This window comes from Chaetodon trifascialis, chromosome 21, assembly GCF_039877785.1.
Source record: "Chaetodon trifascialis isolate fChaTrf1 chromosome 21, fChaTrf1.hap1, whole genome shotgun sequence".
In the NCBI taxonomy this organism is placed as follows: domain Eukaryota; kingdom Metazoa; phylum Chordata; class Actinopteri; order Chaetodontiformes; family Chaetodontidae; genus Chaetodon; species Chaetodon trifascialis.
In genome coordinates this window covers 9,642,288-9,668,404 of record NC_092076.1, presented here as the reverse complement: position 1 = coordinate 9,668,404, position 26,117 = coordinate 9,642,288, and the positions used below count along the sequence as shown (strand labels likewise).

The window sequence follows — 26,117 nt, the reverse complement described above, 5'->3', positions numbered from 1 at the left end:
ACGTTTCAAACGAGTTGGGACAGGAGCAACTCAAGACTGGGAACGCTCCAAAAACACCTGTTTGGATCGTTCCACAGGTAAACAGATGATAGTATCATGCTTGGGTATGAAAGGGGCGTCCTGGAAAGGCTCAGCCGTTCACAAGCGAGGATGGAGTGAGGTTCACCACTTTGTGGACACGATTGTATGAAGGATATTACTCAATGGGCACTTCAGAAAACCATTGTTGGTAGGAACAGTGTGTTTGCAAATGACTGCATTCTTTTTCTATTTTTGTTTCAAACTTTCAGGAAATCAGGCCTTCAGAAAAAAACGCAAAGTATCACTATAAATTCTACATTTTCATCATCCTTCTATACAACAACTCATCTGCTGTGACATACTGTATACATACTGTATAGTGCATCCCTTATATAGCTGTGTAAGCCTTTGCATAATGGGTCAGAAACATGGTGTACCTTGAACTACACACACCGCTAGCAGCTAAATCACATCCGATCGGCCGCATCATGGAGACGCGTTGAAGGAATTTTGCCCTGAAAGCATTCAGACACACAAACACGCCGTCTGCAGCGGTATTGAGCCCCTTCTGGTTGATAGCAAGTAGGGTTGGGTAATAGGGCACAAATTGCGCTGTTAGAGGCAGATTATTTGCGTCATGTTTGACGCCTTGAATGCTGAGAGGTAGAAATTGAAAAGGTACTTATTTCGGTGATTCATTCTATCACTGACGGATGAAGTGAAATCTAATGGCAAGGCAAAGGTAGTGCAGGCCCATTGTTTGTTACAACAGGGCGGAGGCACTGGGTTAACATTGTGAACGTGAGAATAAAAGCATCCCTCTTCCTCATTCCTCAATTATCTATAAGTGACGAGCTACAGGGAGCAGTGATCAGGTGAGAAATATGTGCATTTTAAAGGGTCTATAGGACAGAGTCTTCACAAAGCTGCATCGTCATCCTCACAAACTTCTCCCACCTTTGACTTTTTCCACCTTTTGAAGTAGAAAATGAGAATCACTGATCTGAAATGAGATGCTCACTGACATGGCCGACATGACTGAAAAGCACACATTACACAGATGCTTTGCTGGCTCTTTTAGTAAGTGGGACGCTTCTTTTTAGTGCTCGCAACCTTGATTTCATACAACAAGAGGTCAAAGCAATAGGTTTAGGGTTAATCTGATTTCACATCATAAATCTCAGCCGATCAATGGCACCATTTGAGAATGTAGTTCCGTTATAAGTGGGCTTTTATCACATTGAACAGTCTCTTGGGTAACAATTATAGCGACACATAATGACGTCACAAAAAAACATTAGCTCAAGCCTGCTGTCTTTACCCAAATATAAATGATTATTTTATGGACTCCTGAACACAATGGCTCATGAGTGCATTCACAAATTCTGTTATACCTCAATGCTCTCACCCCTGCATCATAAAGGCACACAAAGAAAAGAGACCTTATCCTGTTACAGAAGCTATTTGCTTTAACAGCTCAGACCAGTCCATAATAAATAAGTGACTGTCCGCCAGGAAATCTAATAGAAAACTATTACTGGGCCACCTCCACAGATGGATTGACCCCAAAGTTGTTATTAGCCCACTGTGGTCCACACATCTGTGAAAGGAACCGAACAAACTTAAAAATCAATACTTGGAAGTGGGCTAATTAGCACAAAAGAAAACGTGTGCTGTTGTCAACAATGATAATTGTATCTATCAAATTTCTGAGTAAACGTCTTTGTTTCTTGCTTAAATATACAATTTTAGCAACATGATTGTTGCACACTGAATGGCTTTTATTCCTTTATAGCTTAGTTGCACACCCAGTAGACACAGAGCAACACTAATTGATTGAAGTTGTGTTTCTAGTCACCTGATGAAGGAAACAGCAGTATTCAATCACTTTTAGCTCCGTTTTGGTTTCCACCAGTCCTGGGGAAATTGCTGTTTTCTGTCAAATTTGTTGATTTGTTTGTCAGCAGGGTTACGGAAAAACGACTAGCCTGATTTTCATGAAACTCGGTGGAAAGGTGCAGCATGGGCCAAAGAAGAACCCATCAAACTGCACAAATTGATATAAGAGATATTCAGGGAAAATGTTCAAACTTTACGCTTTGCAAAAACAAGCAATAATTTATACGTATATAATAAATGCACAAATGCAATGATGAAGCTTCAGCTAGACACAATCATATTTTAACATAATCTTAGTAGTAGTGGAAATAAACCCAGATATACATTATAGAGATTTAATTATGCTGGCTGCTTCTAGACAGAGGAACTGATTGTATGGACATTAATGTTTGAGCATATCCAACAAATTTCTTTACTATAGAGACCATATTTATTTTTTATAATGACGGCTCAAAAAGCACTGCTCACATCTGAAAGAGTAACGGCTTTGTGCTCTCCCTTAATTTCAGTGTTTTCTGTACTATGGAGTCACTGCACATCACTCCCAGTCTCTCATTTTCATTCACATTAGTGCCATGTGGCCTTTAGCCCATTTATATTTGATTGCCTGTAAGACTAACCCGTGAATATTTTTGACAAAAGCTTAATTGTTGTTTTCCTCCAAACCCACAAATAACTGACGGCAAATGGTATTTATTTTTCACAGTGTTGCATTTTCGCCCCTTTCACCACATGAAAGCCTCAATCTCCTCCATTTAGAACGAGGGCTGGAAAAGGTTAAACGGTGCTTTGCTTTGAAAAACAGCTGTGCACCTATGCACGCTAACCATTGCTCATTAAATCGGTAATTAGAATAAAGTGCACTTGAAATCACCCTGAGCAACAGTGGAGCTCTGCATCGGCAAAGATGGCTGCTCTTTCTATGTATGTAGGACTAGGACCAATTGTTCACCAATTAGATGTTTTTACATGACTACACAGACACTGAAAGAGAACTGGAAACCCTGTAGAAGTGGTTCCATACTAATAAATTGTCATTAAATCTCAGTAAAACAAAAAAAAATTGTTGCGTTTGAAAATCTTAAAATCAATTCTGAATTATTCTTCCAATTAATCGTGTAGAAATAGTGTACGATAAGCTGTTTACAAGCTGACCACTTCCACATGTTCTGGGCTTGTCCCTCCATGGGCAGCTACTGGCAGGAGCTTAAGAAGTATATGGATAAAATTCTGAAGGTAGGCCTTCTACATACATTTGAGGTATTATACCTGGGGAAACCGGACATAAACATTAAAAGATTTGGGGACAAACATATTTATAGAATAATGCTGATTGCAAGCAAAAAAGCAATTACCAGAAAATGGATGAAGAATGAGGTACCTAGGGTTGAGGACTGGGTTGAGGTATTACACAATATATATGTGATGGAGAAGCTAACTAACCACTTCCTTTGAGACCAGAGGTGGGTAGATTAAAAAGAATATGGGAAAACTGGATAGAGTACATAAAATCTGACCTAATTGGTTTTATCTGAGATGTACATTGTGGGAAAAAAACCCTAGTTCATAGCTACAGAAGTTGGAATGTTTTGTTTCTTTTTATTTTATTTTACTTGACTTGACTATATTCGCTACACTGGTAACATAGTAAAATTCTGTTAGTTTAACCGGTCAGAATACATGGTAGAATGTAAATATCCACTATGTCCTGGTCATAATTTTATTTGTGTACATGAGAAGGTACGGCCATTCTTTATTTTCATTTAAAGTAAAAGACTGAGGAATTCCTTTCCTTTCTTTTTTCTTTCTTTTTTGGAGTGTCATGTTTAGTTTAAAGATATTGCATTTGAAGAAAAAAAACCCAAAAACACTCAGTCATTGTGTACCAGCTGTATGCAGAATGTATGTTATAATGTTCAATAGAGAGAAAGAAAGAAAGAAAGAAAGAAAGAAAGAAAGAAAGAAAGAAAGAAAGAAAGAAAGAAAGAAAGAAAGAAAGTGTACGAAAACTATTTCTTGGGAGTGATAATAGACCATAATCTCACATTACTCATATCAAATCAAAACTTTCTATATCCATACAAAACTGAGGACGTCATGAATTCACCATTTATTCTGTGCTGCTCACTCATAGCTGCATACAGCACATACTGTGTGGAAGTATGAGGAAACACTGACACAAATCCCAATTAAGAACTGTCAATAAGGATTAGATCACTGACGTTATCTGCCTCATAGGAGTCAGTCCAAGGTCACGAACACGGTCCTTACCTGGATCTTGATGGGCCATGAGAAGTTACTGACGTAGACGTAAAAAGTAATATTGGGGTTGCTTCTGAAGGTGAACTTCTCACAGGAGAAACTGTCTCTGTATTCCTTGATGTTGGTTTTGGACACAATGGGCACCTCCTCTCCAGAGATGGTTCCAGCTGTTGGGGCAAAGAGTTCATGTTCAGCATGCTGTCATTTGGCACTAAGACAGCTCACCTACATGCAGAGATGGAGCTGGACTGGCTGAAACATATTATTAAGAATCCATTAATGAGTTTATCAAACCATTTGGGACAAACAGCACAGCTCTCACGGGCAGTTATTATTATGTCTTAGGTGCATTAAACTTCATTTGGCCGACCTAACGCAGAGCTTTATTGTGTAATTACACGTCATCTATATTTTATTGCTGAATGGACGTGGGAGAAAAGCGCAGCTTGAAAGAGGGGCTGAAATGATGCTGCCCATAGCTCATAACTGAGGCTCGTTGGCACATGTGTATCATCTGAATCCACATCAGTAGTGTCAGCTAATGCATTTAGTACACCTGAGACAAAGAATCGAGCATTTTATGCCTTTGGGGCGGATGCAGTCTGAATGAGGACAACAAAAATGTGTACACTGTTTCCTATAAAAACTTGTTTGTGTCCATTTGTGTTCAGCATTGATGAGCACAGTCTTGTTTATATACAATCATCATAATATAAAAACTAATGCATTTCCAACCCAAAAAATAAGTCTATTTTCCATCTATCTAAACATTTCAAGTCATTTCTTATTCTTTCTCATGTCAGTGGGTCCTCAACATTGACATTCCAACCCACAGCTCTGAAACAAAAGAAGTGAAAATGACAGCTTGAGTGTGGCTACGTGAGCATGTTTATCTTAATTGAAATCACCCTCCTCCTCCCACCCAAAGGCGCTTCACGCTCTTGTCGATTGTGAAGAGGCTCCCGCTCCTTCTGAGACACAATATCTTTGTGGGGGAAAGGGGACCCAACTTCAAATATTAATGACGGCGCTCCGAAAAGGTTGAGGTGGTGCAGGGGAGCGCAGGGGGTTAACGTGTTTTAGTGGTTGGAAAATGTCAGTGTTGTGGGGAGGGAGAAAGTGGCAGACGACTTGAGAGGAGGGGAGGGCAGCAGATAAACGGTGACACTGGACGACTGCAGTGTCCTTGGGTGTCTTTCCTCAGGGGACCTATAATATCCACTCAACAGTGACACAGTACACACTAACAAGAGATGGGACATTATTGTTCCTGTTGCACCAACTGACTTAATGATTTTGAAGCTACAGCAAATCTTCCACATTACAAACTGAAGTCTAATGCCTCAGAAATCTGCTGCTTAAGAGTGTGATGAGTGGAAATTATTAAACAAGGGGTTTTTTTGCCCCCTTGGTAATGAAATATTTATATCTGAATAGTGTATTTCATCATTTCAGTGTTGATGAGGAGGCAGGTGATTAAATTTGCAACAGGCACCTCGTTTGGCATTGAAATGACAATAAACAAAGGCAGCATATCTTATCAGCGCGAGAGTGTCTTTTACTTATTCAAATACATCCCTGTGTGGATGGAAATGGATTCTTACTGATGCTCAGGACAGACTGAGGGTGTATTGTTTTGTGTGGTAGTGGCAAATTTTGCAGATTTGAGCAGATCTGGACATAATCTGAGGTTCGGAATGTCTGCTTTGCTGATCGTCCAATGCTAAAAAACAATAATTAATGTTTTTGTAAACATTTATAGACCATCCAAAACATGTTTATTGCAGAGCTGTTTTGCCCTGCTCCTCAAATTCATGCAGAAGACAGTGTCTGAACTGGGAATGTGTATTTACACAGACTACTGGGTGGATTTACACTACAATGGGAAAGGAAAATAAAATAATAAAAAAGACAAATTCAAAACCAAACTTGTCTATGAACGGACTGATTATTCGATGAGTCGTTTTTACTACACAATAAAAACGCTGCATAATCGAGTGAACGCACCTGTTGATCCCACCGACCAGGTGATGTTAAGGTTGAAGTTGTTGGAAGCATTAATGGACATGTCCAAGTTCTTGTTTGCCTTCAGATGGAGAAAATAAATATAGCACAACATTAATGGAGCTAAATATGAGATATGTTATATATGAGATGAGAACACGCAAGAATCTCATTACAATAAAGCACAGAATAAAAGCAGATATATTATAGATAGGCCATAAAATCCATCAAGGATTCGGGCAGCTTTGAACAATTTCTGAGCCACTCCAGACTCCTAGTGCAACTCTGGTGTCTTAGTGGAAAAGAACCACCAATAAATGAAATCAAAATTTCATGTGACTTGAGATTTGACAGGGAAGAAAAGGACCAACTTATGGTTTCACTGGTCCTGTTGCTGACTGTTTTTCTGACAGTTACCTGCTCAGGTGAGGCCATAAAGTTGATGGCAGTGTAGTGATTATCATCCTCTTGGATGAGGCTGAAGGTGAACTGGTAGTCGATCAGGAGATTGTCTATGTGGACAATGAGAGAGGAAAGAGAGGCGTCACATCCTTTCCTAACAAGACAGTGTAATAAGGCAACTTCCTCCTGAATACGCACAGTCTAAGCTCCCAGCTGTGGGTTTCTAGAGACTACGATGACAGCATAAGCATACAGACATGTGTGCTTTGTGATGAGATCAAAAGAAACTTCCAAGCAACAGAGTGACTGATGGAAACAACTGAAATAAAAAATCTGCAATCAATTCCAATGACTGCAATCAGGCGGCACAATTTTCTCATCAAGCGGAGAAGTGGGGATACCTGACCCTGACAGCAAGCTCTGAAAATCCCCCTGCAGCGAGAATAACGTATCAAATGATTAATTAATAGCGGTCACGTATGAATTGCTATTTCATCTACCACCGGGTTGGTCCTGGTCCTGGATCATACAGATTTAAAGAGCATTTTTCCCCTCACAGAAAATAAAACCGCACAAACAGCAGCTTATATTGTAATCTTTTTACACTAACTTTTTTGCCTGGAAACATCTGGCGGGCCAAACTGAATCTTGCGTCAGGCCAACTTTGGCCCGCAAGCCCCAGATTGGACAGCCCTGATCTAGAAGGTCAACGTTACAACGTTACAAGCCTGTCATGTATCAACTGTGTTTGTGTGATTTTTCCAGTATCAAACTTGTCACCTGAGGGCTTTCTGTTTGATTTCATGAGTAGTTACGTATGCATGTGACAGTCAAAGGGTTTTAATCGCACAAACGGTTTGGGAGATAAGAGAAGTGAGCTCCAAATTGCCGGTTACATTGAGAAGTCAGCTAATAAACACAGTGAAGTAGCTGGCTAACAATGAGTGCGGCATGTTAATTGACGCTCGATGGCTTTTTAGTCAGGAGTGTCATGTTTACAATACTGAGTCCCAGAAAGAGTCCCAGTGGTGTGCAGAGGTTAAAGCGAGCTCCGGGCTTTCAGCTCCGGTCTTCTCCTCACTGAGCCTGATGTCAGGCTATGGCATTCGAAAAAAAGGGGACAAAACCTTGGCAAAGGCTCTGTTGTCGGTAGCGCGGTGTTGAAAGAGAGACATGCTGCTGCACCGTGAAGGACACCGCATCATGCAAACAAACACACAAAGCACAAACACCAACATGTAGCACACACAGGAATACACAGGCACAGAGTTGCTATCGCTCATCAGCACAGGTGTCAACTTTATGCTTTGTTTTGTTTTGTTTTTCATAATGTGGCTTTTTTGGATCAATCACCTTGATGTATTTTCCTTTTACTTCACACTCAAGTCAAACTAACATTTAGCCAACTTTCTAAATGAACGAATGAGTAGGTGGGTGATTGATTGAGTGAGTAGACAAGTGGAGAATTTTTACTCCTCCGTCTCCTTGATTAGCTCAATCACTCACTCCTTCTGATGCACTTGACATTTTCACGACAAGTCATTCTGTCACCGAACAAGCGCCCCTGGTGCCAAAGTGCTAAAATGCTCCATCTGCCCTGAGCGGAAGAGTGCAAGTGTAGAAGCAGAGAGAGAGAGAGAGAGAGAGAGAGAGAGAGAGGAAAGCAGAGAGAGAATAGCCAAGAATAATCAAAGAGGTGTGTGTGTGTGTGTGTGTGTGTGTGTGTGTGTGTGTGTGTGTGTGTGTGTGTGCATGAGCTGTCTCTCCAGCAAGTAGCCGTCCAGTGGAGAATTACTCACAGTAACAGGTTCCTCTGAGTGGATTGCCAAGGTAACGGTTTTCTGAGTCACATCTGCAGTGAAGGAAACACAGAGGAGAGAGCAAGATGAAGAAGAGCGCTAACAGATTGAGAGCAAGAATGGCTCTTATCAGGAGCAGTGTACGCCAAGTGCCAGCGCATTAGCTCCTGCTGTTGGCGCCTCCTCAAGTCTCTTACTTCTGACAACGAGGGAATAATCTGATAGTTTGCAAAAGTTAATTAGATTTTTTCAAACTTTTGTTTATCAACGCAACACAGTGACATGCCACATGTTTCATGTACCACCTGATCACAGAGCGCAGAGTGCGGCATCCAAAAGTGACAGACTAAGTCAATGTAATCCTTCAAAAATCCTTGGAGCAAATGGCACAATTTATGTAAATGAACTCTGACTTGATTATTTGAAATCCGTAATCCTAAATGGAGATGTGACGGCCAAATCAAGAACTAGCACCGATCAGGTGAAGCCTTTTCAGCCAATGGATTCGACAAGACCGTGATCGTTCAAGGCGAAACAAAGGGCGAGTTTATCTTTGTTTCGCGACATCAGAACTCAAAGCACACAGCACACGACTTGTTTACCTTTGATTGCAAGGCCATCGTCCCATTTGTTCTGATTCTACCCATGATTCATTGCAGTGTTTTGGGGAAAATCCAAAAAGATTGTGTGGATAATTATGCTAAATATACACTGTCTGTCTCTTTACTAGTCATTAGAAAGCACTTACAAAGTATACCTCATTACTTACTATCAATAAGCAGCAATTAGGAGGTAATAGAACTCTTAGTTAATGGCCTAGTAGTTGTAGAATATGGTCGGGCAGAAACGGGCATTAATAAGTGCTTCATGATAACTAAAAGAACCAATATGCAACTATTATGTATGCTAATAAGCAACTAGTTAATGCTGAATATGCAAGCCTTAATGTAAAGTATATAACCCTGATCTGGAGTGGGCTTTAGTGTCAACTGGACTAAAGTGCAGAATATCCATTAACCAGTGTTACAAAACAGCAATGAGTAGGAAAACAAAACCTTAAGCTTATTGAAATAAAAATGGCAATGTTATGTTGCAAAGGAAGAAAAGCGAAACCACGTAAGCGAGGATGTGAGCCGCTTTAAAACCACTTGAAAAACCAAAGCTCCTCAAAGAAACCTTGCACAACAGCTAGAGCAGCTTGAGAGGATCCACTCTGTAGTACTTTCAGTGTTTTCTTCTATCAGTAAGCACATCGAATGTACGCACCCTTTGCATTTTTAATCATGCTATTCAGTGTGTTATAGAATTATGCACTCCTTTCAAACACAAAAGTACTTCGATCACATATTGAAAAGCATTTTTCACTGTTACATGTGTTCATTAACACATGAACCACACAGTAATAAAGGGGACTAACGGTCTTTATGAGGGGAGAAAAGAGGTGAAACACATGTTTTTTTTTCCAATTCTTGTCACTATAAAACCATAACAAATAAGAAGTAAACAAAACGCATTGATTTCCATAAAACGAAAGCTGTAAATGTATTTTAAATAAAAACCAATCCGTAATTTGAATACAAGATCCACATAAATACATATATATAAGCTATAATTACCCTGTGGTTAACCCATGTTCTGTGTTTGCTGCAAGTGTGAAATGACTGTAAGCCTAGGGCCAGTAAATCCATAACTCCAGCTAATGAGGGTCCTGACCCAGGGCGAAACATGGTGTGAAAATTGGACAATTACTGGGTTCCATTTGCCTCCAATCCATTGTCGTTACTCGACAAACGCTCTAATTCTAAAGCCTCGGACATCGCTGCTATCCTCGTCAATGGCAAATGCAAACACTAACTGACTCTGAACAGCGAATAGATGCACAGCTTAAAACCTCACCACAGCTCACTCCTGCATATACTGCATGAACTTGGTTCTACAGAGATTGCGCAGGTCTTCTTCCCGTGCGTTTGATAAATGGGAGGATGTGAAGGCGTTTCTCAGATCATGTGAAGTTTGCTCGAACCGGTGCAGCTTAGCACTATACATAATTTTCACACAACAACAGCGAAAGTATTCTGACTTTTAAATCAAGTGCTGCCGAGCAAAATGATTTCTTAACATCCGCGGAGTGCCATCAACTGTTAGGTGTGTGCATGAGTGTGTTTCATCATGGCTCATGGCTTTACAAAGGCATGCAGTGAGGAGGAACATATGGCGGTGTTCACTGGGTTACAGTTCTTTCTCTCCTTCTGAATAAATCTCTCCACTCTCAATCTTTAACTGTCTACAATTCACCGTGAATGACCACGTCACCCCTCCGCTGCAAGAGCACACATGAGCACAAGATCTGTACCAATAAAGTGAAATTGACACGTACAAGATATCTGTTATCGCACCGATTTTGTTCCGTGGTTACTTTATCTTACAGGCAGTTAAAGTGATTGAGATGCGGATATCAGAGGCAGCTGGAGAGAAGAAATAGGGAGCAGACCCACTGAGAGACACATGAATGCCGCTGAGGAGGAGGAGGTGGCTGTTGGTGATGTTACAGTGAATGGGGATGACTCGGCCTCTAAAAATAATGCAACATCGGTTGTTTTGTAGCATTTTGGATTCACGAGACAGACGGTGTCGCCATCGAAGGTGCTACATGAGAAAAAAAAAATGTCAGTCCGATGCGGGTGGAGGTAACACGTCTGACGTGTCCTAACACCTTAAATATCACCGGGGACAAATGGTCAGAATATAGAGTAAAAAAGCTCCAACTTGAGCTTATATTTCAGCTCTGATTTTGTCTGAAAAAGTGAAGCAGACAGTGTTCATATTGATGATGCTTATAAATTCTTCATACTGTCTCAGACACTCAGAGGTGCATGCATGCTTTAACAATAATACCTGACCTGATCAAGACAGATTCTGACTCTGGATCTAACCAGCAAGTCCTGAAGGACAAGCATCAGTGCTCTGAATGATATAATGGGGGCAGGACACTGAGCCAGGGAGGAAGCAGCCCCAGCAAGGACAGGGTGGAGTGCTCTTTTACCACGGTACAAAGAACGGAGGACAAATGCCGCCACAGGCTTTTGAACCTTACAGAACATCACTCCTGAGGCGCTTCAGTTGTCTGGCATTTGCAGATGGCAAAACACACACACACACACCACTCATCGTGAAGTGTATAATGCAACTCCTCTACGCTGTATCTTAATTTAATCTACACCTGCATGCATGTGTGCACACATCTGAACTGGAGGCGATCCCCCTCCGCTGTATCTTAATTTGATCTACACATGGACCTTTGTCTGTGCTTGTGCATGCGCTGTAGCAAAAACACACACACACACACACCAACACCAACAGGAAATGTGCCATGAACCTATGCAATGCCCTTCACACATATTCAGGCTGGAGCAGGCCCACATGTACACACACTCAGAGCTACCCCCAGTTACCTCCAGCACAAGAAGAATCCTGAATAATGGATGCATCCAAATGAGCACTATAATAAGAAATATTTCTCCTAACAGCTCTTGTTTGACTCATCACTGTAACGCAGTTTGTTCTCAAAAACAATTCTACTCTGCACTGATGCGCCCTTCACTTCATTACTGCAGCTAGTATTCGGAGGTCCTAATGGCATCGGTGGTTGCGGTGCACGCGTCTGTGAAAGTGTCCACGTGTGTACTTTCGCGCACGTCGCTGAAAAGACAAGAGTGCCCTTGTGTAGAGGTCTTTGTTTCAGGGTGAACGCTGGGGACGGTGCAAGCGAGCGGGGCTGGGGGAGAGACTGATTACATGTAATGAGATACCAGAAATTACATTACGAAAAGGGAACAGCAAACACCCCACCCCAACCGCTAGTCACTACATACACACACTAATTAGATCACGCTTCAAAAACAACAACAAAAAAAAAGTGATTGCTTGCTTGATTATGCGAACATGTTTGAATGTGAAAACGCATTTTGATTTTGAGATTAAAGTCACCACTGAAATAGCGGTTGTTGATAATGACAACACTGATCTAATTACCGTCTGTAAATGGGACTGAATTAACGACATATTCCTGTGGTTTATGTTGCTGGCTAAATTCTAAGCTGATAATCGGTAATGGGCTGCAGGAACCTTCCCCATAGCTGGCTCCAAACCTGCATGGGCACATCCTCCCTCTAAATAGCTGATGATGATTGGCCCGCTGCTGCCCGGCCTGTTCTGATACTTCACTCTGGTTTTGTGGGGTAGAAACACAGTCGTTTGTATCAACTGTTAGCCACCTGCTATCCCGGCGTTGCTCTGCATTATACTGCACTGCTTTCCATCTGGTAACACAAATTAAAGTGACATTTTGTCATTTGTGCAAAGTGTCATTTATTTACTGTCAAAGTCAACAGAAAGCGCTGAGGGGTTGGCAGGTCTCGCTCCCCTCCTGCCTCTCTTCCTTCTGAGCGCTTCCCTTCGTTTTCTCTCCGCGTCCTCACTCACTTTCTCTTGTGCTTTCATCACATTCATGTGTTCTCGCACTCGTTTTTCGTGCATATTGATGTCATTTCCCTTGTAATTTCCACACAAGATGAACTTCATAAACTTTCTTTTCCTGTTCCAACATGGTGATTTGTCAGTGCCCACTACACCACACTTGAAACCACCGCACCTAATGTAACATAACGGCGATACAAGCTACAGTTCATATCATTCTCCATCTAATTCTATGAAAATGACGCAGATTATGTCAAATGTATTTAAAGGCGACTTTAATTTTCCTTCAGCCAGCTAATCCAAACACATGGTTGACACACAGAGCGCAGGGCCTCTGACATTTTTGTTCACATGTGACGTGTATGACGTGCAGGTGGTGAAAACTACCATTGGATCTCAGGACATTGGATGTAAACAATCCAAAAAAAAAAAAAAAAATCACCTTGACAAATGCATTCAATGCATTTGTTAGGACCTCAGGGAACTTCAGTTTGTTGGTAAGAAAACTCCACGGGGCCCCCTTAAGGGTGTCATGATAACTGTATGTGACTTCTGCTGACTAAAATCTTGTCATTGTATTCAGTGAGAAGATGTCTCAGTCGTATCAGTGTGACGAATACGGTGTGAAATGTGTCGACGTGACAAAACCTGAACACAGGGACAGTGGATACGTGATTCTGATGCGAGTGCACGGCGTCAGAGATACTTGGAGGACGTGTGATTTTAGAGAGGGGTAGCAAACACGTGTGTGGGTGTGTGCGTGTGCACTCATGTTTGCCGGTGACCCTTCCATAACTCTTGCTGCATTACGGTATTAAAAACACCAGTGTCCTTTCTGCTTACAACTGTGAAAGCAGACAGTTAAGTGGAGATGGTCCTCCTACACCGGGGGAATCCAGCACGTCAGCAGAAATCGTGCTGGAGGTGGAGATTCTGGCCAGTGTAATGCCGACTGATGGCTCTCTGTTTTCACACCACCGAATCATTACAACATCCAAGCCTCCACATGAGAAGGAGCAGGGCTGCACTCTACTATGTGAACTGTGCCCTCACAGACTTTGAATATGATGATGAAATACAGAATTTTAAAAAAAGGGTGACTGAAAGTCAGACTGAGTCATGATTCAAAATCAATACCAAGAAATGAATTGCTCCAACATGACAGGCAGAAATAAAACAGCACCGATCCACTTGGAGGAAAAAAACATAATCCAATATTTGCACGATATCAAGGGTCATTTTGTGAAAAGTTACTACATTTCTCTGGGTCTCCTACCATCCATTATGAGGATAGGTATTGTCATTCGTTTCAATGCCATCTTATCAATCATTTTGTCTTATTATATTAAATCAAAAGCAAGGGGGGCTCTCCAGGGTTGAGTTTCTAACTCATAACAGAAGATCTGTTTTTGTGTCCCTTAAGGCAGATCATAAATCTGCTGGAATCACAGAACCAATGTTCTGTTGTTTTTTTTTTTTCAGGCAAAATATCATAAACAGCAAATAACACCCTCCCGTATGTATCTGTCTCACTTGTCAAAATGGGTTTCCCTTAAAATAGCCCAGAGCGTTTCATCGGGGCTCCAACCCAAGTGATTACTGGCCTGGTGACAGGCAGCCCACAGACTCACTTTTGATTGGCATTACCTTAAGTCAGTGAATTTCAGTGGGAGCACTGAGAGAGTTCCTCTCATTTGACCTCTGTCACAGATGTGAACTTTTGGAAACAGGGTCTAGGGATGCCGAACGGACTATAACCTCATGTTTCCTAACGAAAAGCTAAACCAGGAAATGCGGCAAAATGCAATAATTTAAAGCACTACAACCCTGCAGGGTAGTTCTGTTTTCTCATGATTGTCGGTGTGTGTGTGTGTGTGTGTGTGTGTGTGTGTGTGTGTGTGTGTGTGTGTGTGTGTGTGTGTGTGTGTGTGTGTGTGTGTGTGTAAGCGTGTGGTCGGAGTACTCACAGCTGGCACTGGTCTCCTTTGATCCCCTTGGTGGTGCAGAAGCACTTGCCAGTTAACACCTGGCACACGCTCGCATGACCATTACACTTACAGGCTGGAAGGAGCAACAAAACACAGACGGAGAAGAAGGCGGGGCAGAGGGGGAGAGTAACACGAGACATTATTGATTAAACAAAGCTGGAAATGTGGATAAAGTCAAGGTTTGTACGTGCTTTGTGCAGTTAGGGATTTTAAATCTTGGAGTTTGGATCTCCTGAGGGCACAATAAAGCTGACATCTCTGCACCATAACAGTTGTTTTTCTCCACTTTTAAGCGCTAGGCTAACAGTTCCCCATCGCTCGCGGTGTTTGCGCTAAGCTAGGCTACCAACATCTCTCCCGCTGTACTGAACACTCAAAGATGAAATTGCTATCGATCCGGGTAAGATGGTAAACAAGTGTATTTCCCAAAAGATTGGCTGAACTTCATAGATCTGATACACGACGGAGGAAAATATGCCCACCCCACCCTCCCTTTAGCTTTAGATGGGACATCACAATACCTGCTAGACACGCGTGCATGGAATACTAACAGTGCAGCAACAGAAGTGTGAAAGATGAGTGAATTGGCTGCTGAAGTGCTTCTAGTGTGGCAGTCTTTCTGGTTTACAGGACAAAAAATATATATATATTCCTTTCAGTTGACTAAGCTTTAAAACACTGAGAAGGGGTGTAACAGAGGGGTCAGTGGACACAGCTTCCCCTTCCAATGTTAAACCTTCTTCTTAGCACATTTCCCAAGATGGCACAAATGAATATTGCAGGAGACAGGGCTGCTTTTAGCACTACACTTAGCTCTTAAGCTCCTACACTTCTTGTTATTGACAGCCACTGCTACGGGCATTTAATTGTACAACCCCGATCCCATAACTGTTGAGTAAAACATAAATAAAACAGAACGTGATAATTTGCTAATCCTTTTTTACATACGCTCTATTGAAAACAGCACAAAGGCAATATATTTAGTGTTTATCTCCTCCGCTTCATTGATTCTTGTTTTGATTTTATCTATGTTACATACAGCGTTGCAGCTTTTTTTGGAATAGTGGGTTGTGGTTGGGGGTTGCCTAACTGCCTATAACACAAACACTGAATATGCAATGGCTCCCCTGTCTCCACATTAAAGCTGGGATTTATCTGCGTGTAGTAACAACGAATAATGATTTTGAGTCATTTGGTCCTTGGGGAGCAAAGGGATAAGAAGACTATTCCCTTCACATATGCTCACCTCTGTAGTTTCACTTTACAGGTTACAGTTATAGCCTATACATTAACAGATGGTATCTGAGACCGTAAAGCTCCCAGGTGTGTGTGTGAGAATGTGTGTGTACTCAAACAATAGCCTCCATGTAGTTTCTCAGGAATGCTATTGATGTCCCATGAGGGACAGGCTCGGGTAAATCTCCTCTTGACAAGGAAGCTGTACTACAAGCTTTCAGTCAATAGGTTATCAAACACACATACGGTCCCTTTGTCTTTGGTTAAATGCCCATTCCTATGCAAACAACCTGTTTGCAGCTATTCTCAACATTAAATTCAGCAAGCATTATGGGCTTTCCTGTGAAAACAAGTATGCAAGTATAAATTATGGGTTGCAGTCAGTCAAGAAGACTTATTCTGTATTGAGCAGGAGACACAGAAATTAAATTTGCATCACATGCTGTTTAAATGAACTCAAAACTGTTTTATATTCAGAGAGGAAGACCTGGATACCACACCTTAAAGTTAGTAAAATGAGGCAATCATTGCACATCAGTGTTGCACAAGGCCCTGTATGTATGCATCTGTATATACATCCCGTCACTCAATATCAAAATACATCATGCATATGCATTTCTGTTTCCAACAAAGCCGTGTTTTAACGTGTGGAGAAACCACAGTAATACAAGTCAGTATCTGACCTTCAGCTTCGTCTGCAGTTCCCACCGTGCGCCACCTCTGCTCTACACTCACTCCAACGTCAGGAAAACACAGTTAATCTTGCCGTTTCACTCTCTTTAGTGAGAGTGGCATTTACACTGTGCTGCCGGAGCAAAAATAAACCAGCAGAGACCAGACGCCAGCTCTGCCTTTAGTTTCTGTTCTGTCAACACGTCATGAAACCAACATATGGAATATTTCCATTAATCAGACAGGGCAGACGAATTGTCACCAATTCTAATCAATGCACAATAGTGCCCTCTGTTGGTTATGATCCTGTATTACTGAATGTTTCTGACACGACATACTAATTAGGATGCAGCGAGGACTCCTCGAAAATTGTAATTGTCATTTGCACACAGTCTAGTCCAAATAAATGGAGAATGTCATTTGTGTTGCATTTGTTTAAACTTAATGTTGATCTGTTGTTAACTGAAATGAAATGTATACAGATGAATTAGAGAAGATTAAAGGGGGGGCTAGGGTTAACTCACATCAGCCGACTGCTTCATCACAATGATAACAAGCAAAGCCGTTAAGTCTCATGTGCGCAGAAGAACTCATTTCTGAGGAGGTGTGGCACTCACCCTGGCATTTGCCGCCATTGGTCGGGTCTCCGTGGTAACCAGGCATGCAGGTTTGGCAGTGGGGGCCGGTGGTGAGGTTACGGCACTGTTCGCACACGCTGCCGTTCACACAAGTGCTGTGGCCGTTGCACTGGCATGCTGCGAGAGAAACGGAGAGATGTTATGCAGTAATACAACTGTTCTCACTCTCTTTAACCGCCTACAGCTCAAAATGTAGTCAAAAAATGAATGGGACATTTCAGATCTGGACACACTGAGCAAATCATGGCTATGACAGGTGCTTTATCCTTGTTGCGAGTCACACTTGGGGGGGACAGAGCATGCTAAAACAAGATGGGACTAACACAGGTTTATATTTTCAATGATTTGGAAAAAGAAGGGTGAATTTCTGCAAACATGCTCACAGTCACGACGTCCATCTGTCGGCAAGTCAGTTCTACAGAGTCATTTCTAAATAGCTCCTATCTAAGTCGCACAATCATCCTGCCTGTAGCTGGTAAACATCAAGGTTTTCTGACACCAGCCCAACAATAGTTACACCTTGGGTTGTTATATAATTGCTTCCTTGAAAAGAAACAGAGCCACTGGAGCTGTCAGCAGCTTGTGTTTGCCATGTCAAATTAATTATTTACTCAGACTCGCCTTTTAAACACTTTTAAAGGCTGCAACTTTTAATGAACCAACTGTACGTCTAAGTGTCTTATTAGAGAAACAAATCAGGCATTAGATGCAAGCGAAACTAAAAAGAAGAAAGTTTATTTCATATAAGATATGCACAAGTAACCCTGTTTGTGCTGATTTTGTTTTGTTGGATTGTTACAGTTAATTCCACCTTTGAGGTTACTTGTACCAGTCCAGTTCTATCACTGAAATGTGCATGATGGTAAGGCGGTGCTTCGATGTGTGTGAAGCTGTGAAACAAGAAGGTTTAAACCTGTAATAATGCTGATATGTTGATACCACTGATCAACTGTAGCACTGAGTATATCATCACATCACATAATGTGGTTGTATGGACTCGGGCTTGGTGAAAGCATTCAACAGCACACTAGAATAAGGTTGCATAGAGTCAGCAGGGAGGGATTGGTTGCATAGGGAAGCTGTAACAGGAATCCTTGATAAGAATATCCTTTTAAACTTAAGACAATGTGACAGTCGAACGGGAATAACAACCTCACTTTTGACGGACGAGCTTGTAATTTCAGTAAGCCGGACAGGAAGTGGATCTCTTACCAGGGCAGTGCACAAAGGCCCACTCGTAGCCCTTGTCTTTGGGGCAGCTGCCCGGCTCCAGGCTCATGTCCTGGGACGGGCCCTGCTGGCCCTGCTTGGCCGGCCTCTTCATTGGCCCCCGGTAAGAGCCTTCCATGCACAGGCCCTTCCCCGTGCTGCTGGGATCTCCGCACCAGCCACACTCAGGCTGCTCCAAACATTGAGAACACGTCCGCAGGCCTGAACAGTTCTGGGCTAAAAAAAAAAAAAGGAAAGAAGAAGGATGAGAAGTGTGTTGTATTTCTCACCTGTGTCATATTGGGAGCTTTCCATGCTGCTGCACTCCTCTGCCGCAATTCAAAGTGATTTACACTCAAACACTACCTTAACTACTTTGTTTAGATTTCTTTGTTAGCCACATTTGTCCATGTCTTTTAATTTGAACACTTACTTACCAAGACTGTCACCTTGGAAAAAAAATGTGATCAACTGCAAAGCATTACAGACAACAAGGCCCAGTGTGGCGGCAAACAAAAATCCTGAAGGATGCTGCTTTCAGGATTTCATCTTGTAGGAAAACAGACGACTTCATTTGTTAGCCTTTAACAGGACCTGCAGATTAACCCTCAGCACCCCACAACCCAGCGGTAGGTTTGAAAGGCATGTTTTCCTTGAAAAGAAACTTATCAAAATCACTCCATTTATCATAGCAGGGAACTGTAAAAATTGAAATGATTGTACGATTTTCACTTTTCTGGCGGTCACTGAACCAATCATGTGTGACGAGCGCTATTACATTTTTTGCAAAATAAAATTGAAAAAAACAGACTTGCGTTTTTTTTCCATTTCTTGTGATTTATGCCATCAGAACTGTGTTACACTTCATAAAAAAATATTTTTGAGTTCCAGCTGTGATTGAACTGTTTCCGTGGATGTGCAGGACTTCGATATTGCAATGATACACGAGCTCACGGTGACTAAAAATGTGACCGGAGCAAAAAAACACCCAGAAGCTGCTTGGGAGTTCAGAGGGTTAAAGAGCGATAATGCGGCCATAACTGGTTATCTGGTGAGTTGCGAGGGCAACAGATGTGAGAGCAGATGAGAGGAAAGTGTTGAGCACTAAACAGTTGATTGAAAGGGGGAAAAAGCCATCGAATGAGAAAGAAAATGCGTCTGCAAACCAAGGCCAGTGAAAAGTTTGTGATTTGAGCAAAGTTCAATGAAAGGCTTAAATGTGATGTGTGAAGTGGCAGCTTGCTCTGAACTCAGAAACCCAAGGGAGCGATGCAGTTTTGTCAGCTGGGGGACGAACTTTCAGGCCACTAAATTGCTTGACAAGACTCAGCGCCGCCACTTGTCTGCCAGGCAGACACTTGGAGGGTGGGAAATGCCACTACTATTTTAAGGAGACAAACACTGAGTGCTTTTACCTCAGTTTATGTCAAACAAATCTCCAGCCATTCTGCTAATGGATGTGAAACCATGACAACGCAAGGGCAATCAGTAAGCAAGGCCATTTAAGTCTGTTTTGACGACAGGACATAAACGGCACATTTCTCAGGAACATCGCGTTCTGAAGCAGCTGGATGAAGCCTTTTGTCTTGCAGCAACACAACAAAGCACGTTGAAACACAAAATCCACCATCCACCAATCCACAATCTGCATATTTTGTGTTGGGATTTTGACAGATAAATCAATATGTGTGAACATGAACAACTGAATCGGATGCCTGGAGCTGTTACACGAATTGGATGGTGATTATGAGCTACAGCAAAAACAAGCCTCGACTCATCCAGAGCTGTCACCAGCCTAGCAAACATAACCTGAACTCCAGCAATCAGATGTTATACAATCACTTTGTTGTGTGCATCCACTTTGCTTAAATCTGTTTCTGCAGGTGGTTTCGCTCACAGACACTACAAACAACCTCGCCACTTCAATATCTGTGAGAAATGTCAGCAAAATCAGATTCTTCTGTGTCTTGACATGTCTTCTTGTGCACCCCTGCAATCAGCCGATGACAAATGCTGCTTTAATATCGCAAAGTATCCCTGCGAGTTTGTGGACTTGTTGATACGCAGGCAAAGAATTTAACATCTTAACATCAGAAGCAGCTTTACAGCCTACTGCTGCCATAATAACTAACAACAAATGTTTCTGCACAGATGATGCAATCAAGCCAGGACCTCTCAAAATATGATGGAATCTAGATTTTAAATACCAAAACAGAAAGTGACTCTGCTGCCCTCTCCATTTATTGCCATATTTGGGATTCCTGATCCATCATTAGTACTGAATTCGGCACAAAAGGATATTGTGGCCTTTACATCCTTAATAGCAAGACGTACTCTACTGTTGCACTGGAAATCTGCCAGATGTCCCTCTATTTCCCTGTGGCTCCAGGACATGATGTTTTTTCTAAAACTCGAGAAAATAAAATACACGATAAGAGGATGCACTGAAAGGTTTTACCAGAAATGGCAATGTTTTCTATCCCATTTTTCTGAACTAAAAGTGTTACCCAACTGAGTATGTTGGCTTGTGCCTCTGTTTACCTTGTACGGTACTATTACTCTTTTTCCTATTATACACCGGTTGAAATACTCTCTGTACTGACTTTGTGAGCTGGGGTGGGGGTGTTTTGTTTTTGTTCCTGGGGGAGAAAAAAAAAAAAAAAAAAAAAGATATATACATCGTGTGCTTTTGTTTGGAGTAGTTGTTGATACAATTTGGATCATGCATATATGTTTTGTATGCATGCCTAAGTGTTTTTATTTCTTTACTCAAGTACTATGCAAACTGCTCTGTACGCTCTGCAATTGATCTTAATAAAAATATTTTGGAAAAAAAAAAATACCAAAACAGGCAAAAACGCAGATAGATTATTTCCCAGTACATGTTAATGGTTTAATTTGCTATGAAAACACCATAAAAAACAATTAATCAACTAATAACAAGCAGCTGCTCTCCGATTAGCTGTCTCTAGTCCGGGGTTGCAGCTAATTACTATTTTCATAATCAGTTAATCTGCAGATTATTTTCTCAATTAAGTGATTTTTTTTCCAATTCATTCATATTTAGTCTGATTTGTTGGTTTGTTTGTTTGTTTGTCAGCAGGATTACGGAAAAACAGCTTGTCCAACTTTCATGAAACTTAGTGGAAGGGTGTAGCATGGGCCAAGGAAGTACCCATTCAGTTTTGGAGCGGGATACACAAATTATTTTTCACTTCTGGTAACTTTGCGAGATCGAGTAACTGCTCTACCGAGAGCAACAAATACAACCCGGTCTGTCTTTTCAAAGTCCCCCTGCAGGCAGTGACACTCTACTCCCGCATATTTTATCCTACGTCTACGGCTTTAAGTGCATTTATGCAGTGTGCTCAGCATAAAGCTCGCTCCTCTCTGCACTGAAAATGAGGAGGAAAGAAGCAAAGTAGGTGAGATAATTTGATACTTAAGTGGTCACTGGAACTTTTGAGAGTGAAGGAGCAGAACAAACAGAAAGAGAAGAAAACTCAGAGAGACGCCCTTCTCTGTCCTTCACGTCGAAAAAGGGCCTAATTCCTCAAGACAAATATCCACAGAGTACAGAAACGTCTCTGGGTTGCCTAAAACCAGCTGACACAAATGAATTTGAGACTGTACCCTTCAGCTCGCTAAATTTGTTACTCGCCAAACTGATCTGAGATGTTTTTACGATCTGACACGTCTGTGGGTATAATCCATACATCACGCGGCACAACGGCGCCAACCTGAGCAACTCCACTGACCTTCAGGTGAAGGAGCTCTCTGATATTAACAGGGTTACCTCTGTCTGCCACTTCTTTAATCTACTTGTGGACACGGTAATAAAAACTAATAACAAAGAAAGCAGTTGTGTTTTGGTGTTGTCAGATACTGTTTCATGTTTGAATCTTAGCCTTTTACTCTGTCTATCCAACCCCTACTGTTCTCACTGCTCATCCTGTGTGTTTGTCTAGAGCCTAAGATCCTCAAAACCTGCATTTTATGAACAATAGAGACGTTAAATTAAGTTTGTCACATTACCTTGTTATCCTCCAAAGTGCTTTTTACATACTAGCATGTACAGAAGACATGTACGGGATATTTAAGGTGAAATGGTTACAAATTGTAAAATTAGCTTTTATATGGCAGTTTTACAGTCTAAAGCACAAAAAGATTGTATTGACATGTACGTACATCGACTACTTTAAGTATTTTCTACCTATAGTACGTTCATCTTTGACATGTTTTCAAATAAGAAGGTATTTCAATAAGTTGGTGTACATTTGTCAAACCATGCATGATTTAACAACATCTCGGCTGACCCTGTTTCTTAATCCTACTCCAAAAACCACAATAGCACTCAGATTACTCTACTGTATGCACAGCCATTCCCATTATGCTCTCTTCTCATTCACAGAGTGAGGTTATTCGTAGGCACCTCTGAAACCGTTCCTTGATACTGTGACTGCCTTTAAACCACTTAAAGCCAGCTAATGGTAAAGAGTCCATCTGCAGCACAGTCAACAGGGAAATCTACCAGTTGGGGCAAATATATGCGAGAGTAATTGGCCATTACAACCTAAAAACAGCTTCCAAAGCCAATCACAGGAAACTAATACCATTTTCCCACAGACACAAACACCTTCCACTTTAAGCGGTTTTCCTCCCTTTACCTCCTTTCTCTCAGTGATGAATATTGACTGCTTACAGAAGCCAATCTGGGAAAGCTTATTGCCGGCTGCCTTAATGTCAGACTATACACTCCAAAGAAGCCTCATCTAGATTAAGGCACTTACCCACGCAATCTCCAGTCTGCCACTCCAGACACTGGCCGTAGGGGAAAGAGATGACATAGGCGGTGGAGTCCACACAGCGCTGCGCACTGCCGCACCACATGCACTCCATGGCTTGGCTGGTGCAGTTGGCACAGTTGCTGTGCAGCGAGCAAGGCTTCTTACAGGACGGACGGGAACTCTGATTGGGGTTTCCTGGACAGGAGGGGAAGGATGATGAGTGTTTTTCAAATCAGACTGTAATTGTTGTGTAATGTTAACATTTTTGCCAGACAGGTGAAGTATGTAGCACGCCTGTGTGTGTGTGTGTGTGTGTCTCACCTGTAGCTTTTTCACAAATGAGGCCATGGGCAGTGGCAGTGCATGGATTGGCCCGAAGACCGGACACCTGAGGCTCCTCCAGGTAGGCACAGAAACCAGAGTCGCTGGGCTCTCCGGGAAGCCAGCGCAGGCTGCTGTTGGTGAAGGGGGACATGTCCTCCCAACCCCAGTATGACACATTGATTTTCCTCAGGCCCACCCAGGGAGACAGCCGCTGTGGAGACCAAGCAAAGGGGCTTACAAAGGCCCGGAAAGCCACTGGGTATTCAAACCTAAGATAAAACTGCCTCTTTTTCTGCTCCATCATGCTACTTAAGAAATGAATGGCTCCTGCATTTACACCTGGGAACCAAGAATGCTATTAAAAGTGGACTGAAAATAATTTCACAGATATAATTACTTATTTGCCTTCAGGATTCAACTTTTAATGCAGTGGGGAAAATGATGGGGAATAGCATTGTCAAGGTTGTGTTTGGAACAAACAGTCGAGTTTCAACCCAGGAGACAGACAACACATGCAACAAATGATATCCTAATGAATACAGCTGGCATGACTACGCTGAATCCATCAGCAGGCTCCACAATTTTCTTCCAGCGCGTCGGGGATATGTAGCTGTGGCGAAGATGAGAAGGTGAGTGTTTGCCCAAAAGCGCATTTCATCATTCCCATTAAAGATGAAGAGGCTTGAATTACGATGCTGGTCGGACTATGAACAAATCAAAAAGGATTTTATGAGCTGTTCTCAACTGCATTCCTGGGCAGACTGGAGAATTTGGAGCCTAGCAGCTGACACATTTTGAATTTGCATCATCACAACATTCCCTTAATAGCAGCAGTCAATGTCTTCGATACTATAAGTGCTTTTTATTGAGAGCAAGTCACGTGGCCTTGGTTTGTTATATTAAAACAGAGAGAATAAACTGTGTGACTGTCCTACAAAGGACAAAACAAGGCAAAACAAAAGTGATTATCACAGTCTGATTCATCAGGTGCAGTGTCTGTGCACAAAGCCTGGCATTGTTGTCTACTTGAAACTGCATCATAGTCGAAAACAAACCGTACAGTTCGTGGCACTGCCAAGTGGAAACCAATTTGATGAAAAATGGTTGAGAGACACTAATTCCAGAAGCTAAAAGGAGGGCCGCAATCAGGCAGAAAACAGAGCAGCACACAAAAACAGAACTGATCAGGAGACAATCATCTCTGAATGCATAACTCATCAGCTCCTGACAGGCTTGGCGAACATATTACCACTCCCTGCTCTCTTTTGTTAGTCAAACAGCAGGTTGCAAGCTGCAAACCTGATCACTCAGCCTCTGAGGATGCCGTTAAATACTTGGTATATAGCATTTACTGCAGGCATGACCCACAACAAGTCTTCATTCTCAAAGCCTTGCAGTTCCAGTCGTTTTGTTGAATTTATATGCTTATTACATTTACCTTGTCTTGCTGCTGGAGCTTCTTCAGCTCCTCGAGCACAAAGTCCACTTGTTTGGAGGTGGTGAGTGAGGCGATGTTTCCGTTGAGGTTCTTGCAGTAGTGCTGGGCGTTGTCGTAACTCTCGCGGCTGGAGTTGATCCTCAGGCAGGCCTCCCCCACCTGGCTCCATCCCTCACTGCACTGCTGGGCTGGAGTATGGTGAGAAGATGTGTGGGCCAAGACATGTCAGATGTCAGTAAAAACTTAAATATGTTCTCCTCTAACATGTGAAACTAGTTTGACAACACTTTATTCCCTCAAATTTGTAAGAAAAAGTCAGAACTGAAAACATATTAGTCAATAACAGGTAGGTTTTTTTGACCACTTGAGGGCAGCGGACTCAAGTCGAGGTCTTAAGCAACTCCTGTGGGAAATATCTGGCTCTTTAGGAGCTAAGTGCTCCACTACTTTCACCAGCTAGTCTCTCACTGTGTCCGTCTGCTGTTTGGTGCTGAGCCGAGAGTATACAGTGGGGTTTTAGAGCTTTTTTTGCTGACAACAGCTACACGCTGTGGGCCAAAACAACACCATCAGAGCGGTCAGAGTAAACTAAAAGAGTTAAGTTTGGCCCCGGACAGCTAACGAGGAGCTGAAACTTCATAAAACTCCATAAAGCTGAGGAGAGCTGCACGTTCAGGTGGTTATTCTGTGTATTTTCATCACTCCAAGCGATGCCTTTCACAATATTTTGACACATTGTTATAACAACATGTATTATAGCCACTTTAAAATCTGAAAATTTGTTAAATACTGCTCAAAAAGGGGTGCCATACTCCATGAAAAAAAGATGGCAAGTAGAGAACAGAGCCATGAAAGCAGACTGTAGGAAGTCTGCTTTACTCCAAACCACAGGAGACTAAAGATTTAGGACTGTGTGTGTGTGTGTGCGTGCGCGTGTGGATGCCACAGATTCAGCGGGAGTG

The 26,117-nt window shown here is 42.1% G+C and overlaps 1 protein-coding gene across 1 annotated transcript in view; it reads right to left on the bottom strand.

Annotated features, from left to right (window-relative positions):
• Positions 1-26,117, bottom strand: part of atrnl1b (attractin-like 1b) — a 62,025-nt gene that overhangs the window by 23,193 nt on the left and 12,715 nt on the right. Inside the window, exons 15-24 of the mRNA XM_070990231.1 lie at positions 25,156-25,343; positions 23,715-23,928; positions 23,397-23,588; positions 18,610-18,843; positions 17,377-17,514; positions 14,831-14,924; positions 8,388-8,440; positions 6,604-6,698; positions 6,190-6,268; positions 4,192-4,349 (exon numbers count right to left, since the gene is read on the bottom strand). Of these exons, the coding sequence (XP_070846332.1) occupies positions 4,192-4,349; positions 6,190-6,268; positions 6,604-6,698; positions 8,388-8,440; positions 14,831-14,924; positions 17,377-17,514; positions 18,610-18,843; positions 23,397-23,588; positions 23,715-23,928; positions 25,156-25,343 (1,445 nt within the window). The remainder of the gene's footprint in view (positions 1-4,191; positions 4,350-6,189; positions 6,269-6,603; positions 6,699-8,387; positions 8,441-14,830; positions 14,925-17,376; positions 17,515-18,609; positions 18,844-23,396; positions 23,589-23,714; positions 23,929-25,155; positions 25,344-26,117) is intronic.